Source organism: Pipistrellus hanaki, assembly GCF_964339955.1.
Source record: "Pipistrellus hanaki genome assembly, chromosome: 4".
NCBI lineage: Eukaryota > Metazoa > Chordata > Mammalia > Chiroptera > Vespertilionidae > Pipistrellus > Pipistrellus hanaki.
Genome location: NC_140506.1, coordinates 30,567,794 through 30,584,503, shown reverse-complemented (window position 1 = coordinate 30,584,503; position 16,710 = coordinate 30,567,794). Strand labels below are relative to the sequence as shown.

The window sequence follows — 16,710 nt, the reverse complement described above, 5'->3', positions numbered from 1 at the left end:
CTTCGTTACCTGGGAATTCAAATTGCCAACATAGACTGTTCTCCTGATTTCATCAATTTTAGAAGGATCCACATTTCCCATAAGTGGTGGCTGTGGTATCTCTCCAAGCGTTGCAATATTGGGGTCTAGTGCTGCTGCTGGTATTGCTCCCAAACTGCTAAGGGAAACACCCAGCTATTAAGAAAAAGAAGGGGGGGAAAGCACATTTTTGGTTACTATCAAAAATTACCATTCTCTAATCTTAAAAAAGAATTGATCAACTCAACAAGAATGGGAAGAAACTAGGGGCTCCTAACTTTAAGTCAGGGATATGTCTGAATTATTAAGAGGGAGGTCACAGTAGTTTTTAATGTAATTTGAAATGCAATGCATTTCTTACTATCTGGATATTTTATCTACTCTTAATCTTAACACTAAAACACGCAATTCTCATTATTTGCAGTAGTTATGTCCTACTGAATTCTCATTATCTGCAGTAGTTATGTCCTACCAAGTTGCCACAAACACTGACCTGTTGAATACTGAATCACTGCTACTAGGGAAAATTAGAAGGCTAGGTTCCTAACAAGCCTCTGGTTTTATTTTCATCAACCAATATATAACCTTGTTTTACATTATGTTCTGTTTAAAGACACCTTATTTAACATTTATTGTTGATTCAGTAACACTGAACTCACAGTCAGAAGCACTATCAACTCATTCCTGAACGAACCCTAACACAAATTTTCTCTGTAAGCCACATCACACAGCCTTCCAGCCCTTAGAAACACTAGACAGCACTTTAGCACTACATTTGGGAGCTAATTTAAATGGTGAAATCATTAACAAAATGTACAAAATGTGAAAAACATGGCACTAAACAGACCACAAAAAGGACTCTTATTTATAGGCATACCCTGGAGATATTGCTATTTCAATTACAGACCACCACAACAGAGCGGGCTGTAATCTTTTTGGTTGTTGCAGGGTATTGCTTTCAATTTATTAAAAAAAAAAACAAAAACAAAAAAAACACAACACATGTAAGGACATAAAGCACAGTGCAATAAAATGAGGCACACCTGCCCTAGCCAGTTTAGCTCAGTGGATAGAGCATCAGCTTGAGGACTGAAGGGTCGAGAGTTCAATTCCAGGCAAGGGTATGTATCTCATTACCTTTGAATAAAATTTACTGGTAAATTCCTTTCCATGACTTAAAAAACCCTATCAATCCCTCCCTTCACTCACTATGCTTCAACCACACTGATGGCAATTCTGTACCTTGAACACACAGGTTTTTCAAATCTTGGGGTTTTTAAAAAAATCCTCACCGGAGGATATGTTTGTCCATTGATTTTTAGAGAATGGGAGAGAAACATCCATATAAAAAAAAGTCAACTGGCTCCTCCTATACTTGGCCCAAACAGGGATTGAACCCACAACTTATGTGCCCTGACCTGAAATCAAACACCTGCAACCTTTTGATGTACAGGATGATGTGCCACTCAGCTGAGCCACCCAGCTGGGGCCCTCCTTGGGATAGTGCTCCTCCTGCCCAGAAAGCTCTTCTCACTGCTTCTGCCAGGTGACTTCTTCGAGTATCAGTTTAATTATTCGCTCTAAGACGGTTTCCCTGACCTTATTATATGAGGCTTCATTTACTCTCTACCACATCACTGGTTTTTTTTCTTCATTTATTATAATCTGTGGTATTTTGCTACTACCAGATCTTAGATTTGTTGCTCACCATCACCATTTCAAGTTATCAAAAATCACGAAGTTTGATTTTCATTTTTAATTAAAATTCAGTGCCTCAGTCACACTAGCCACATTTCAAGGGCCTAATAGCTCAGCTGCATGTGGCTAGCACACTCAATAGTACAGATACAGACAGGCATTTCCATCATGGGAGAAAGTGCTATTGGATGTGGCTGTTCTGTAATACTAAAATTGCCATCTTTAATCTACTTTCTGGCCCTGGGCTAATATTTAGTTGCCCTTTGGTCTTTGAAGAGTTCAAGATGATCTGGTCTCTAGATGTAACACATTTTGCCTTTTTATACAGAAACTTTGGCCTCCCTTTTAAATAGAAACCTGATGAACAGTTTCATTGTTAAGAAAAAGTTTAAAAGTAAACCTTTCTAATGTCTGAAAAATAAAGTTGTAGGCAGAGGATAAATAAGTACAAAAACCCTATGGCAGAAAATGTATAATACTTGACATGTCCAAGAAATGGCAAAGGTGAAGTAGAGTGAGCAAGGAAAAAAGAGAGGTAACCAGGGGCTAAAACACAATGGGCCACCTTTCTTCTATTTTCTAACTAAAATTATTCTTCATAAACTAAGTTCTATAACAACAGATCCTCTACAGATGAATTAAGAAGAAACTATTCTCCCTAAGGGCAACAAATTAAACAACAAAACCTTTATATTGTTGATAAATAAACCCTAAGGATTTTCAAAATAGCAAGAAAATACTTGAGGGTGGCAGGGGTAGTCAATGAATTAAAATATAGCAAAATATACCCAAAATAAAACTTCTAGAAAGGTCAATACAAATGATCAACTGTTGAATTTAAAAAGCATTCCCCCCCCCCAGAGGAAATGGTTTTGATTAAAATACGAAAAAATAAAAATAAAAATAAAAAATAAAAAATAAAAAGCATTTCCCCCTATAAGTCACAATGCAGATCTCCATCAGAACAATGTCATGTAAAATTGAAAGACCTAAAATTTTGCACTTCAAGGTTTCAGAACCCACTTTTATAACTTGGATACATTAATTATAATCATAGACATGAGTTCACTCCCTAAAAATCCAGTACCACAAAGCTAGATAAAACTCAATTTAAGGTGATATTTTGTCTTAAGTTTGTTTTCAAAGAAAAATGACCCTTTTTTTAAAATGGTTTTTTTTATTATTATTATTGCTTTCAGGGGAAGGAAGGGAGGGAGGGAAGAAACATCAATGATGAGAGGGAACCACTGATTGGCTGCCTGCTGCATGCCCCCCACCGGAGAGCCCCTGACTGGAATCAAACCCGGGACCACTCTTTTAAAGTAATTATGACCCCCATCTTTTACATAAAAACCAAAGTACAGTAACAGCCATATCTTTTTTTAACCCTACTCGGAAATCACAAAGGAGATATTAAACTACTATTAATTCTACAGAATTCATTAAAAAATACTTTGTCATGTTTTTACCTTGTTACATTTTCTCAGATAAATCCTTCTCTGAGATATTTTTTTCCCATTATCAAGTTGCAAATCGGTTCATATTTTTAAAATAAATGTCGTACTCATGAATTGGGAAATATAGTTACCTAGATTCTTCAATTCACCATGTTGTCTAAAATGCTGAATTTCAATAACTGATTTGCTAATGAATAATCAATTTTAGTTCTGAATTTAAATGACTCTTCAATTACTTCAGAATTCCAAAAGATAGTTTAAGTACTCATAAGTGACAATTGAGGGGGGGAAATTAAGTAAATATTTTGGTTCTCTCCATTAAAATAAAAAAGGTTCAAGATAAAAAAATTTCTAAGCCCTTTATTCAACTGATTAAACAGTTGAACATTCATCCCTTTTAGAAGAAGGTATGTAATACTTACTGTAGTCAAGGGATTTGGGGTTGGTATGGGAAGCAAGCCTGCACCAGGCATCAGACTTGTCATGGTTGGAGTAGGAACCAATAAAGAGAGGGCTTTTGATTCCTCTGGGATTTTACCTGCAGAGGCAAGTTTCAAACATTACAGAAAGCAGAAACACCACACAAACTTTACACTATGATTTTACAATTACCCTTGTACTTAAAAAATAATAATAATAAATGAATCTATCTATCAGATCCGTATAAAGAAATAAATTACAACTTAAGTCTTTCCTTTTATCCTGCTCTACTAGGAAAAATAAAAGTGAGCAAAATTTCAAAGACTAACAATCTCATTAATGGAATATTATTTTAAAAATTGAATAATGTAGACAATTATTTAACACTTTGAGCTATGGGTCACCTGTACTGGAAACTTAATGTTCATGAACCAAACGATATCAAGCATGGACGCTTTCCCAGGACGGTGTTTTCGCGGTGATCGAAAGTTGTGTTACACATGACAACCGTTCGTGTTGGCTGCATCACTAATAGCACACAGAACATCAGATACAGAAAAGAAGAACATTTTTTAAAGTTTAATCCCCAGAAATGGCAAATAACCAAATTAGTCAAAAAAAAGAAAAAGAAAAAACAAATATGTGCGAATTGAAATTTGTTCCTTACTGAGTGCCCCTATCCTGTTATTTAAACTACCTACTTGTGGTGCAAACAATTTTGATAACCCTTCCAACAAATTCCATTTAATTTCAAATAGATAGAAAAAACAAACACCTACTGCATGAAATCAGCTTCAATTTAAAAAGAAGCTGTACCATTCAATTAATAAGTCACCTCCCAACAATGTCAGAAATGCTCAAAAGAACCCAGGTCTAAAGAATATGCCTTGGGAAATTGCTAAAACTTTTTAGAATTACTAACAAAACAAGTTCCCTAATCTCAGGAAACTTTTTAAATTATTGACTTTTAGAACCAATTTATGTATACTTATCTGAAGAGAAGTAGCTGATCCCTAAATGTGTTGCTTATAAACATCTTCTAATAATAACACTGAAATATTCGGAGATGCTAAGAAAAAAATTCCTGACTAAAAACTAAAAATTTACTCTGACATATGTCCATAAATTTGTGATATTTAATTACTGAATTCTAATCAATTAATTTTAATAAGGACTTCAACTTCCATGCATTTTTCCTGGTCCCCCCTCTCTCTTTCTTACAGTTCTCTCCCCCACCCCCCCAAAAAATAAAATAAAATTTACTCCTAAAAAAATTGACTACAGCGCCCTAGCCAGTTTTGCTCAGTGGACAGAGCATCGGCCTGAGGACTGAAGGATCCCAGGTTCAATTCTGGTCAAGGGCACATGATAAGTTGTGGGCTTGATCCCCAGTGGGTATGGGAGGCAACCAATAGTTATTTTTCTCTATCTCCCCCTTCCTTCCACTCTCTCTAAAAATCAATGAAAAAAAATATCCTCAGGTGAGGATTAACAACAAAAAGTTGACTACACGTAGCTATTTTGGGCTACACATTTCCATTATGAATTCAAAAGTAATTTAAGACAGTTTATAAATCATATTAAACTGAAAATAGCACATGGAGTAAATTTTTCAAAAGCACCATGCTAGGTTTTAGTGGTAAAAACTCTTATTTAAAGCAACCAGATATGCAGAGATAAATCTCTAAACAATATTATCTAAACATATCTCTAAATGGAATTCAAGATGGATTTTTAAAACTTGCTTTTAAAAATGGTTACAATTGCCGAAACCGGTTTGGCTCAGTGGATAGAGCGTTGGTCTGCGGACTGAAAGGTCCCAGGTTCGATTCCTGTCAAGGGCATGTACATTGGTTTCGGGCACATCCCCGATGGGGGGTGTGCAGGAGGCAGCAGATTGATGTTTCTCTCTCATCGATGTTTCTAACTCTCTATCCCTCTCCCTTCCTCTCTGTGAAAAATCAATAAAAAATATATTTTTTTAAAAATGGTTACAATTATTTACAGGAACAAAACAAATTACATTAGCTTTAATAAATGCCTACTTTTTTCTAATCTTTGAAACATCTAAATCTATATTAATCTAATTTCAAAAACAAAGCTATTTTATTATTTGTGTAAATTCTGCATAAACAATTTTTTTTAACATGCATAGAGATAAATGAAAGGTAGGCCTTACTGAAAATATCAAACAATATTTTATACTTAATAGTTACTAGTATTAACACATATTTCTGTATACCCACAAATATACTATACTATTTATATTGCTATTACGCATGTTGTTATAAATAGGAATTATTTTTTAAATGTTTGTAAAACCTAAACACATGTTGATAAATCAACTGAAGTCCTGGGATATAAACTCTGTGCTCTGCTACCCTAATGTTCCAATCTAAAAATCTCAATTTAATATACTGTCAAATAAGTCAAATTACCTATACAAAAGATGTAAAAAGATTACACAAACAATAAGAGTATTCAACACAAACCAAATGTTGAATACTTAATATGATAAAGCCTTTCACTGTAGGCTTCAAAAAAAAAAAGCATCAGTAGATTGACTCCTACTGCCTTTCTTAGTAGTAAAAAAGTATTGTACTATAAAGTCTAACTGTAAGCACACTAATTTTTTCTTATCCTAATCATTATTAAAGATACTTAAAGAAAGTTCCATTAGTTTCCAAGATAGAATTCTATCAAACTTACCCTCTAAATACTATTAGCATATAATAGTATAAAACCAATAAGCATTTAGCATTTTTCCCAAATTATACTCAATGACAACTGAGAGAACAATGTTTCTCACTGTATTAAATTAGTAGTCCTAAATCTCAGAATCCATTTAGAAGCTATTCAATAGTAAACTCTGAATATTTCTCAACAAAAAATTCAAGCAAACAGAGAAACACACACATGTATTTAATAGCTTCTCAAATACTCATTCCCCTCACAGGCAACTAGTTCTTTATAAGGAAATGTTATTTTCTATAATCAGTAATTATCATTAAAGTGTAAGTTTCTTTGTGTCCTCTACCCCAGATTGTTATAAGAAATTAACTTATTTTCCATGATTCTGGATGGCTAAAATTCTAGCAGGGAGGATGCAATCAATTGATTTTTATAAGAAATATACACTTGGGAGAAAAAACTGTAAAAATGTTGCACTGAGGTCAGAAAATGTTTCTAATAATTTTATCAGTGTTTCAAGAACAAATAAATGTACCTGATCAGTCTATAAACACCAATTAACATTCCCACTCAGCCTCCTAATACTCACTGTATCCTAATTTGCTGTGAACATTTATTTTATCTTAAGGTTGAGCTCTGCTGATCATCTCCCCATATATCTTGCAATGCAATGTTATGAATCCTTAATGGAATACCATTTACAAAGAACTGGAAAACCAGCTCACAAGTTAAAGTGAAAGAGATTTAACAAAACAAAAACAAAAAAGGGACAAAATAAAGAAAAAGAAATGAAATTAAAGTAAAACAATAAAAAACAGAGACAGGGCGTCCATCTTCTGCGGTTCAGACTCCGATCTCATTTCCCCAATGAAGGTTTCACTTGACGGCAGGTTTAGTGGCATGGCAAACAATGCCTAACTCAGGCAAGTGTCAGGCAAGTGTAACAGGTCTGCCTTGGCCAGTCTAGTCATCTAATAATGCACAAATATCACATAGAGAAAACATACAAAACCAAATTAATAGTCAAAATCCATCTACCAGAAAATGTGGACATAAAGTTATGACTGATGATTAGGCTGACAATCTTGTTATGTCTGACCTTATCTTTTTTTTTCTAAGTGTTAACATTTATAAAAATAAATCTGAGATGCACACAACAACAAAAAGAGGTCAAGCATAATGAAAGTATATTTATTTTGAAATGGCATGTTTCATTGACAATAGCTAATGCTTGATATGTATGAAACTATTACACATCGAACATTACATATTCACAATGTCTATTTTATTTTTTTAAACCCAGCAAATTGAAAGAAACTAAAATTTTTTCTATGGTTTTCTCATTTCTTTTATAATGCTATTTCTTTAACATCAAGGAAAGAATGCAATATGAAATAAATAGAACACTGTTTATAGTACCACAGTATATCTCTCTTATAGAACTTACTCCACTAGAACTCCTTCTTTCGTTTATTTCACATTCACTTTGCTATCTTTTTTTGGTACAATATATAATACTTTTTATTACTTTGCTTGCAGTGCATAATCGGATCTTTAAAGGCTCACTATGGCATTCGTTAGGTTCTATAAATTTATCTCAGATATATTTTATTTAATGAAAAGTGTGTGTCTGAACGTTTTTCTAACACCAGTTATTTTATAGGTAAGTATTCTAAACCAGCGGTAGCCAACCTTTCGGATTCCGCAGACCACCAGTGATCCACAGACCACCGGTTGGCAACCGCTGTTCTAAAGCACATAACTAAATTGCAATGAAAATATTTAAATTTTCATGTTCAAAAAGGTGAAACTTGGTCTCAAGATGATATTAAAAATGCATTTATTCATCTCTATCAAGTAAAACAAACAAAATAAGAAACCTCTACCTGCCCATAACTTTGAACATTCATGACAAATTAGAGCCAGGGTTTCTCAAATACTATAATAAAAGGTTCTATGGGACTACAGTAAGGTTCCAACAAAGCAACAACTGATAAAATTCTTCCTTCTAATTCAGTAATGAGCCAATAAAATATAATACCTGGTGCTGCTAGTGACTCATTTTTATGATATAATATTCCCACTTAATAAACCTTCTACCTGATTTTTCCCCTATGAAATTTACTTCTGTGAAATTGGTATGAACTTGGTTTGCAGAACTAAACCATTACTGCTCTTTCCTCACCTGGCTCTCCAATTCTAGGCTCACTATCTCCTTACAGTAGATAAGGACAGAGATAGCAAATAATAAACTTCAATCCACTTTTATTCTTCCCCACTCCACTCTAACCCCAAGGTATAAGAAAAATACTTTCAAATGTATCTGAAAGAATGTTCTATTCTGGGACTTCAAAAATAAAAGAATGATACAGTATCTGATTAATGTTTTTGACATCTCAGAATAGCATTCTGAAATAAGCATAAAACCTTAAAAGTATGGCAAATTGTTTAATATAAATTATTTTAATGCTGGCCTGGTTTTTAAAAGAGGTTTTAAAATATTACATATGAAAGTACATTAAATTGTTTCAGGTAAAATTATGTTGCAAAGTTACCACCATCCACCAGTAAAAATACATTTTAAAGATATTTAAATAACCCAATTCTAAAATCCATGTACATATGCCATAGTCAGTGCTCTAGATAAAATTACACACCATAACTGTCAAATTCGGCACAGCTTATTATATGAGTGGCTCTGTAAATAGAAGTTACTAAAAAATAAATATTAGTAATAATTAGCTCTTAAAGCAGGTTAAGTCATAAAATTTAACGAGTAACTATAAGGCCTCAGCCTTGTTCAAATCTTCAACAACTATTTCTTTGATGAAGGAAGTTTACTTTTCATGATTTTTCTTCAATTACTCCTTCCCCCACAAAAAAAAAGCCAGAAGAAAAAAGTAAATTCCAGTTGCATAGCAACCTTAAGAGAATACGTTAAAGCTTCAATTACAAATATTTTCTTATAACCATAAATATCACTTAACCCCAATTTGGCAAAATGTGCACTTTTTTTATTTATGTAATATCACTAATACCGTGTTTCCCCGAAAATAAGACATTCTCCGAAAATAAGACCTAGCAGATGAAAAAATAAGACATCCCCTAAAAATAAGATCTAGCGCATCTTTGGGAGCAAAAATTAATATAAGACACTGTCTTATTTTCGGGGAAACGGTATTGTATACACAGAGGCAAGTGCTTATTCATTTACACATTTAAAATAATTTCCCCAAACAACCTTTTTTATTTTTTTTTATTTCTGAAAGCTTTCTTTATAGCTTGCAAATTAACTACAGAAAGCCAATGTAAACTGGAGAAGCCAAATAATTTATAAAATTTTTTAATGTTTATTTTTTAAACTTACATTAAGTAACAAATGAACCATTTTAATATATTTTATTAGTAAAAATGCTTTCCTTCTCCAAATTTCATTCTCATACACACATGCCAGAGTACTGCTTGCCAATTTCTAAGAAAGTCAAGGTAATTAACAGACAAAATAGAGATTAAAATAGAAAAAAACATGTAGAGTACCAACCTTCTGCACAAGGTACAACTATCAGAGCTCTGTCAATAAAAACCGTGTTAGTTAGATGCTGGGCCACGCCAACACTTGATCGGTCACGAAACTTAACATAACATACTTTGGAAGAAAAAGCAAGAGGTGCGTTGCTGCAAGATAAAAAAAAAAAAACACAAAAAACAATTAGATAAACATTTGGCTGGTTCTGTCATTTTCACTAAAAAATTTTCTGAGATCTTTACAGAATCAAGACTTACAAAGTTTATTGCTAAAGATCATTAAGACATGAAATAGCAAAATTTACTCTTTTAATGATGATCTATCTGCAAAGACTAGTGATAACTAAGCAGGCCTTTATTTAGCCTTACTTGCAAAAACTTTAAATGTAAAAACTTCACATTAAATTATGAATCTGAGCAAAATGTGAAAACTGCTTAACCCAAAGAAGTTGAACCACATAAATAAGCAAAATACTTTTATAAAAGTGCCAATCCACAAGACTTAAATTTTTTTACAACTTCTAAGCCTTCCCTGACACATTTAAATTTCTAAAAACTTCATTAACAATCTTAGAAATAATGAGATAACATGGAATTAAGGTCTTTTGTATATAGTTGACTAGTTCAGGCTAGGCATTGTGATTTTCCAGACAAAAGATTTCAAACAAAATGTTACATATTATATGCAAAAGAGCAAAGACTCTTCAAGTCCTAAGATTTAGCTCAATCTAAGCAAGCCTATAATAAAAAGGAAATGGCACAGATTAAAGCAATTTCTCCATAATATGAATCTACCTTTTTAGACTGCAAAATACACTATATTCGTGGATGATCATTTTGTCAACTTGTCCATAATTATTTTTAACTAGTGTTTAATTATTGTCTTTAACAAGGAAAAAAATTACCTAAACAAAATATATACCAGATGTACTAGTTAATAATGCGGATATTTTTTCACTAGATGAAGTTACACATATGTTGATATACAGTAGGTCCTCGGGTTACATCAGAGATATGTTCCTATGGCAGTGCCATATAATGAGATTTTCGCCGTTAAGTCACAACCCACCTATGTAAGCACCTACATCACCCACATGAGCACATGTACAGCAGTAATGAAGTGAAACGTAAAAAAAAAAAATTTTAAAGAAAGATAACAATTCCTGACCTTCACTTGTAAATAAATAAATTAAAACATAAAGCAATATGTACATATGTCAAAATGACAGAACTTTTTTTTCCTTATAAATTAGAGGCCCTGTTCACAAAATTCACGCATGGGGAGCAGGGGGTCCTTTCAGCACAGCCTGCACCCTCTCCAATCTGGGACCACTGGCTCTTAACTGCTCACCTGCCTGCCTGCCTGTCTGCCTGATCGTCCCTAACTGCCCCCTGCCAGCCTGGTCGCCCCTTGCAGCCTGCTGTTCAGTCATTTGGTCATCCCTTACTAAGCCCCATGCAGACCTCGTCACCTCACGCAGCCTGCTGTTTGCTTGTTACTGTGATGGCATCCTGAACAATATGCATATTCCTCTATTATTAGTATAGGTAAATGGCGACATAATCACGAAACAATGTACGTTGAGTCCGATGTAACCCCAGAACTGCCCATATATGCAATTTGATACGTATGCTATTTTGTTGTACTGACAGCAAGCTTCACAACTTCATGTCAAATTTGCTGAAGGTGTTAACATTATAGGTATTTTTACGCTTAAAAATGTTGAAGAAAAGTGCTGCTTAAAGTTATCATATACTTCAGGAAACTTATGGTGAACATGCTCCATCCTACCTAATAAAAAAGTAATATGCAAATTGGCCATCACTCCACAAGATGGCCATCCCATGTGGTCAAAGATGACTTCCCCCATGTGGACACAAGATGGCCACCACAAGATGGCCTGCAGGGGAGGGTAGTTGTGGCCAGTTTGGAGTGACCAGGCCAGCAGAGGAGGGCAGTCATGCCTGCAGGGGAGGACAGTTAAGGGCAGCCAGACTGGCAGGGGAGGGCAGTTAGGGGTGACTAGGCTGACAAGGGAGGGCAGTTAGGGGCAATTGGGCTGGTCGAGGAGAGTTAGGTGTCGATCAGGCTGGCAGGAGAGAGGTTAGGGAGTGATCAGGCTGGCAAGCAGAAGCAGTTAAGGGCAATCAGTTAGAGGCAGGCAAGTGGTTTGGAGCCAGCAGTCCTGGATTGTGAGAGGGATGTCCGACTGGTGGTCAGACAGATTGAAGAGGGTCCAGGCTGGGCTGAGGGAGGGACACACACACACACACACACACACACACACACTGTGCACGATTTTCGTGCACCGGGCCTCTAGTCTCAAGATACTTTTGAACACTGGTTTAAACTTTAAAAGTGATGATTTCAACGTGAAAGACAAAGAACGTCCAGCTCAACCGGAAAAGCTTAAAGATCAACAAATACAAGCCTTATTGCATAAAGATGCATGTCAAACTCAAAAACAATTTGCTGAACAATTACACATTGCTCAGCAAGTAATTTCCGATCATTTACAAGCAATGCAAAAGATTTTGAAGGAAGGAAAATGGGTGCCACATCAACTGAATGAAAGACAAATGGAAAACCAAAAAGTCATCAGTAAAATGTTGCTTCGGTGGCACAAAAGAAAGTATTTTTTGCATCAAATTGTGACTGGCGATGAAAAGTGGATTTGAGAATCCCAAACCCACAAAATCATGTGTTGATCCAGTCAACCATCAACATCAAGGCCAAATTGCTTCAGAAAGAAGACAATGCTCTGCATTTGGTAGGATCAGGAAGGTATGGTGTATTATGCGCTTCCAAAACCAGGTGAGGGAGAATCCAAGATGGCTGCTCGGGTAGGCACCTAGCCGCAGCCGCACGCAACAATTTCAATAAAATACAACTAAAATATAAAATGGACATTACCCAGAACTACAGGAAAGTCAACTGACTGGAAATTCTACAACGAGAAGCAAGGAGAAAACCAGAAGGAAGCGCGGAGGAGCTGTAAAAGCCCAAGGTACGGAGACACGCGGCGCGCGCGGAGAGGACGGAGCCGGAGAGGAGGGAGGCCGAGTGCCTGGCTGGCATTCCCTAGCGGGAAGGAGATAAACACTCGGACTGTGCTGGGCCCCCAACTGCTCTGAACCCCCGTTCTAGGCCAGACCCCGGGGACCCAGGCTCATCCAGAGGGAGCTGGGCTGTAAGGCGGTACTCGGGGAAGCAGCGAAAGGAGGTCCCAGAGGCGCGCACACAGCGCGCAGAGAAGGGCCGGCCGGCTGTGCCGTAGGACTGCCCTGGCGGGAAGGAGACAGGCTCCAGACTGCTCTGAACGCCACCTCCAACTCCACTTCCAACTGAACTGAACCCCAGTTTCGGGCCCATTGCGGGAGAGCTTACACTGTTTGGTAGCAGGTGAAAATCGAGGGCACCTTTCTCTCAGAGGCGCTTGCAACAAGTACTGAAGGACCCTGAGTCTCAGGAGTCGCATAGGGCGGGGCTGAGGGAAGCCAAGGCTGTAGGCTCCACCCTGAAACTCCGCCCCCATCAGGAAAGCTGCCTGCGAAAATGCCTAAACCAAATAGATCACAAACGAAAGAAATGGAGGACAAAAAGCGACTGGATATAGAGTTCAAAACCACACTTATAGGGTTTTTCAAGAGACTCCTAGAAAAGGCCGATAAAATAAATGAGACCTATGAGGATATGAAAAGGGATCAACAAGAAATGCTAAGGGATCAACAAGAAATAAAGAATACATTGTCTGAAATAAAAAATATTCTACAGAGTCCTAAAAACAGAATAGAAGATCGCAAGAATCAAGTCAAAGATTTGGAACATAAAGAGCCAGAAGACACTCCTCTGCAGAAGCTAGAAGGCAAGAGAATCCAGAAAATTGAAGATAATGTAAGAAACCTCTGGGACAACTTCAAACGATCCAACATCAGAATCATGGGGGTCCCAGAAGATGAGAGAGAGCAAGATATCGAAAACATACTGAAAGAAATAGTGACAGAAAACTTCCCCCACCTGGGGAAAGAATTGGACTTACAAGTCCAGGAAGCACACAGAACTCCAAATAAGAGGAATCCAAAGAGGACCACACCAAGACAAATCATAATTAAGATTCCAAGAGCAAAGGACAAAGAGAGAATATTAAAAGCAGCAAGAGCTAAGCAGGTGGTTACCTATAAAGGAGCACCTATACGATTGTCAGCTGATTTCTCAACAGAAACCATGCAGGCCAGACGGGAATGGCAAGAAATATTCAAGGTGATGAATAGCAAGAACCTTCAGCCAAAAATACTCTACCCAGCAAAGCTATCACTCAGAATCGAAGGTCAGATAAAGAGCTTCACTAATAAAAAAAAGCTAAAGGAGTTCATCACCACCAAACCAGAATTATATGAATTGCTGAAGGGGGTTCTTTCAGAAGAGAAAGTAAATAAAGATAAAAATTATGAACAACAAATACGTAATTATCAACAAGTGAATCTAAAAACCAAGGAAATTAAAAAAAAATCTGATGAACAATATTAACTGTTGAATATAATAGAATCAGAGGTATGGAAGGGGAGTGAACTGATGATTCTTGGGGAAAAGGGAAGAGGGGAATGTGGGAAGAGACTGAACATAAACTGTGCACCTATGGATGAGGACAATGGGGAGTGGGGAAAGGGCAGAGGGTGGGGTGGGAAGGGGGGGGGGAAAGGAACACTTGTAATAATATGAACAATAAAAATTTATTTTAAAAAAAAAAAAAAAAAAACCAGGTGAAACCATTAATACTGATTGCTACTGACAACAAATAATCAATTTGAACCATGCTTTGATCGTGAAACAACCAGAATGTGTCAGAAGACACGGCAAAGTAATTTTGCTTCATGACGATGCGCCATCACACACTTCACAACCAGTTAAAGACATGCCTGGGAAGTATTAACCCATCTGCCATATTCACCAAACCTTGCTCCTTCAGATTACCACTTGTTCCAATCGATGGCACATGCCCTTTGAGTAGCACTTAAAAACATACCAATAAGTGGAAAATTGGGTCTCTGAATGGTTTGACTCAAAACAAGAAAAGTTCTATTGGGACAGCATCCACAAATTACCTGAAAGATGGGGAAAATATGTAGCCAGCAATGCACATTACTTTGAATAAAGCACTTTTGATGTTTCTCTTGAAATTATGTTTTCTTTTATTACAAAATCCGCATTAACCAGTACACCTGGTATACCTAGTATATAACATAAATATACAATACTTTAAACATTAAGGTTTTTCATGCTAAAAATTTTTCATTTGAAAATATTATATATGCCTTGTGCAATAACAGCAATCTATAGTAATAAAAGGATAATATACTAATAAACCAGACGTCTTCCAGACGTCATTCCGAACATCCTTCCTGACAAAGCTGGGGCCGGAGGGAAGCCAACCCGGGTCCCAGGTGCCGGCCAGCAGCCTGAGGAGGGAAGCCCGGGTCTCAGATGCCAGAGGGAAGCAGGTGCCAACAGCTGGGGGAAGGAAGGCCTACTCTTGCACGAATTTTCTTGCATTGGGCCTCTATTTTAGTTATAAAACAGGTCAAGGACATTTATCATAATCCTAAATTTAAATAAGTGGCAAAGATAGAACTTAAAAGTCTAATCATCTAATTTCCAAATTTCAATCAACCTTTACCATTCAATTAACCAAGAATTTTAAAACAAACTTAATATATACTATTTTAGTAGTAAGTATTCATCATTTTTTAAATTAAAAAAATCTTTCCTAGTATATAGAAACAAATCCATCTTGATTCTGGTTAAATATACATATTTATGTTGTTGATCAAAAACTGTGATAGCTGGTGTGGCTCAGAGGTTGAACGTGGACCTATGATTTCCATATCAGGGCACATCCCGGGGTTTCAGGCTCGATCCCCAGTGTGGAGCGTGCAGGAAGCAGCCAATCAATGATTCTCTCTCATTACTGATATTTCCATCTCTTTCACTCTCTTCTTCTCAAATACTTTTAAAAATAATATAAAATGTGATAAAATATATTTGCATTTAGATCCTGAAACTATTCATATTATTAACATAACTAGGCTAATTAAAGCTGCAGATATAAAAATAGTGCTACTTCTTTCTCACCCAACCTAACTCAACTCAATTCACTCCTGCCTAATGCCATCCAATTCAGGTTTCAGGCCAGCCCACTCCAACTTGTCCTCCCCCAATCCCCAACTCAACAGCTAAGCCAAGCACTTCATGTATGTGGCACTGAGGTTAAATACACACATCCACAATTAATTCCTTTAAGTTACCAAGTCTCCAACTTAGGTCTCTCCTAGCCCTAGATTCCCAGATCCAGAGCCTTCTAAAATACTACACCTTGATCGTCACTGGGCCTACCATTATTCATCTTAAAACTCATCTTTCTCCTTCCCCACCAGTCCTATCCACTGCCGTATACTTTCTCAGTTAAATATACCACATTACCCAAGTCAGAAATCTGCAAGTCACTAATGTGAACACAATTAGTACTATTCACCAAATATTTCCAAATCTGCTTCAGGCTACATGGTAACATTCCATTGCTTTGTACTTTGAAGTTAAATGTAGCCATGCAAATTGCTTTGGCCAATTAAATTCAAGAACTGCCATGTCACTATTCAGTAGTTTTAAGGGCCATTGCTCAGTTCTTTGCCTCTGCCAGTGACCAGCAACATTCAAGATATGAGTGGCTGATACATCAGCTTCATCCCAAGAGTGACCACAATGAGTTCCCCACCATACAATTTATAAGAAATAATATATTTTTAAAATTTATTTCAAAGAGGAAGGGAGAGGGATAGAGATAGAAACATCAATGATGAGAGAGAATCACCGATCGGCTATCTCCTGCACACACCCCCACTGGGG

The 16,710-nt window shown here is 36.4% G+C and overlaps 1 protein-coding gene across 3 annotated transcripts in view; it reads right to left on the bottom strand.

The window, feature by feature from the left end:
• SREK1 (splicing regulatory glutamic acid and lysine rich protein 1) overlaps positions 1–16,710 on the bottom strand; it is a 46,421-nt gene that overhangs the window by 20,821 nt on the left and 8,890 nt on the right. The window contains exons 2-5 of one of the 3 annotated variants that reach the window (XM_084880810.1): positions 9,826–9,959; positions 3,998–4,121; positions 3,596–3,711; positions 10–174 (exon numbers count right to left, since the gene is read on the bottom strand). In XM_084880810.1, coding sequence (XP_084736936.1) covers positions 10–174; positions 3,596–3,658 — 228 coding nt within the window. In that variant the 5' untranslated portion in view covers positions 3,659–3,711; positions 3,998–4,121; positions 9,826–9,959. Of the gene's footprint in view, positions 1–9; positions 175–3,595; positions 3,712–3,997; positions 5,323–9,825; positions 9,960–16,710 lie in introns of those variants that run through there. The other 2 variants (XM_084880809.1, XM_084880811.1) reach the window with 2 other exon arrangements.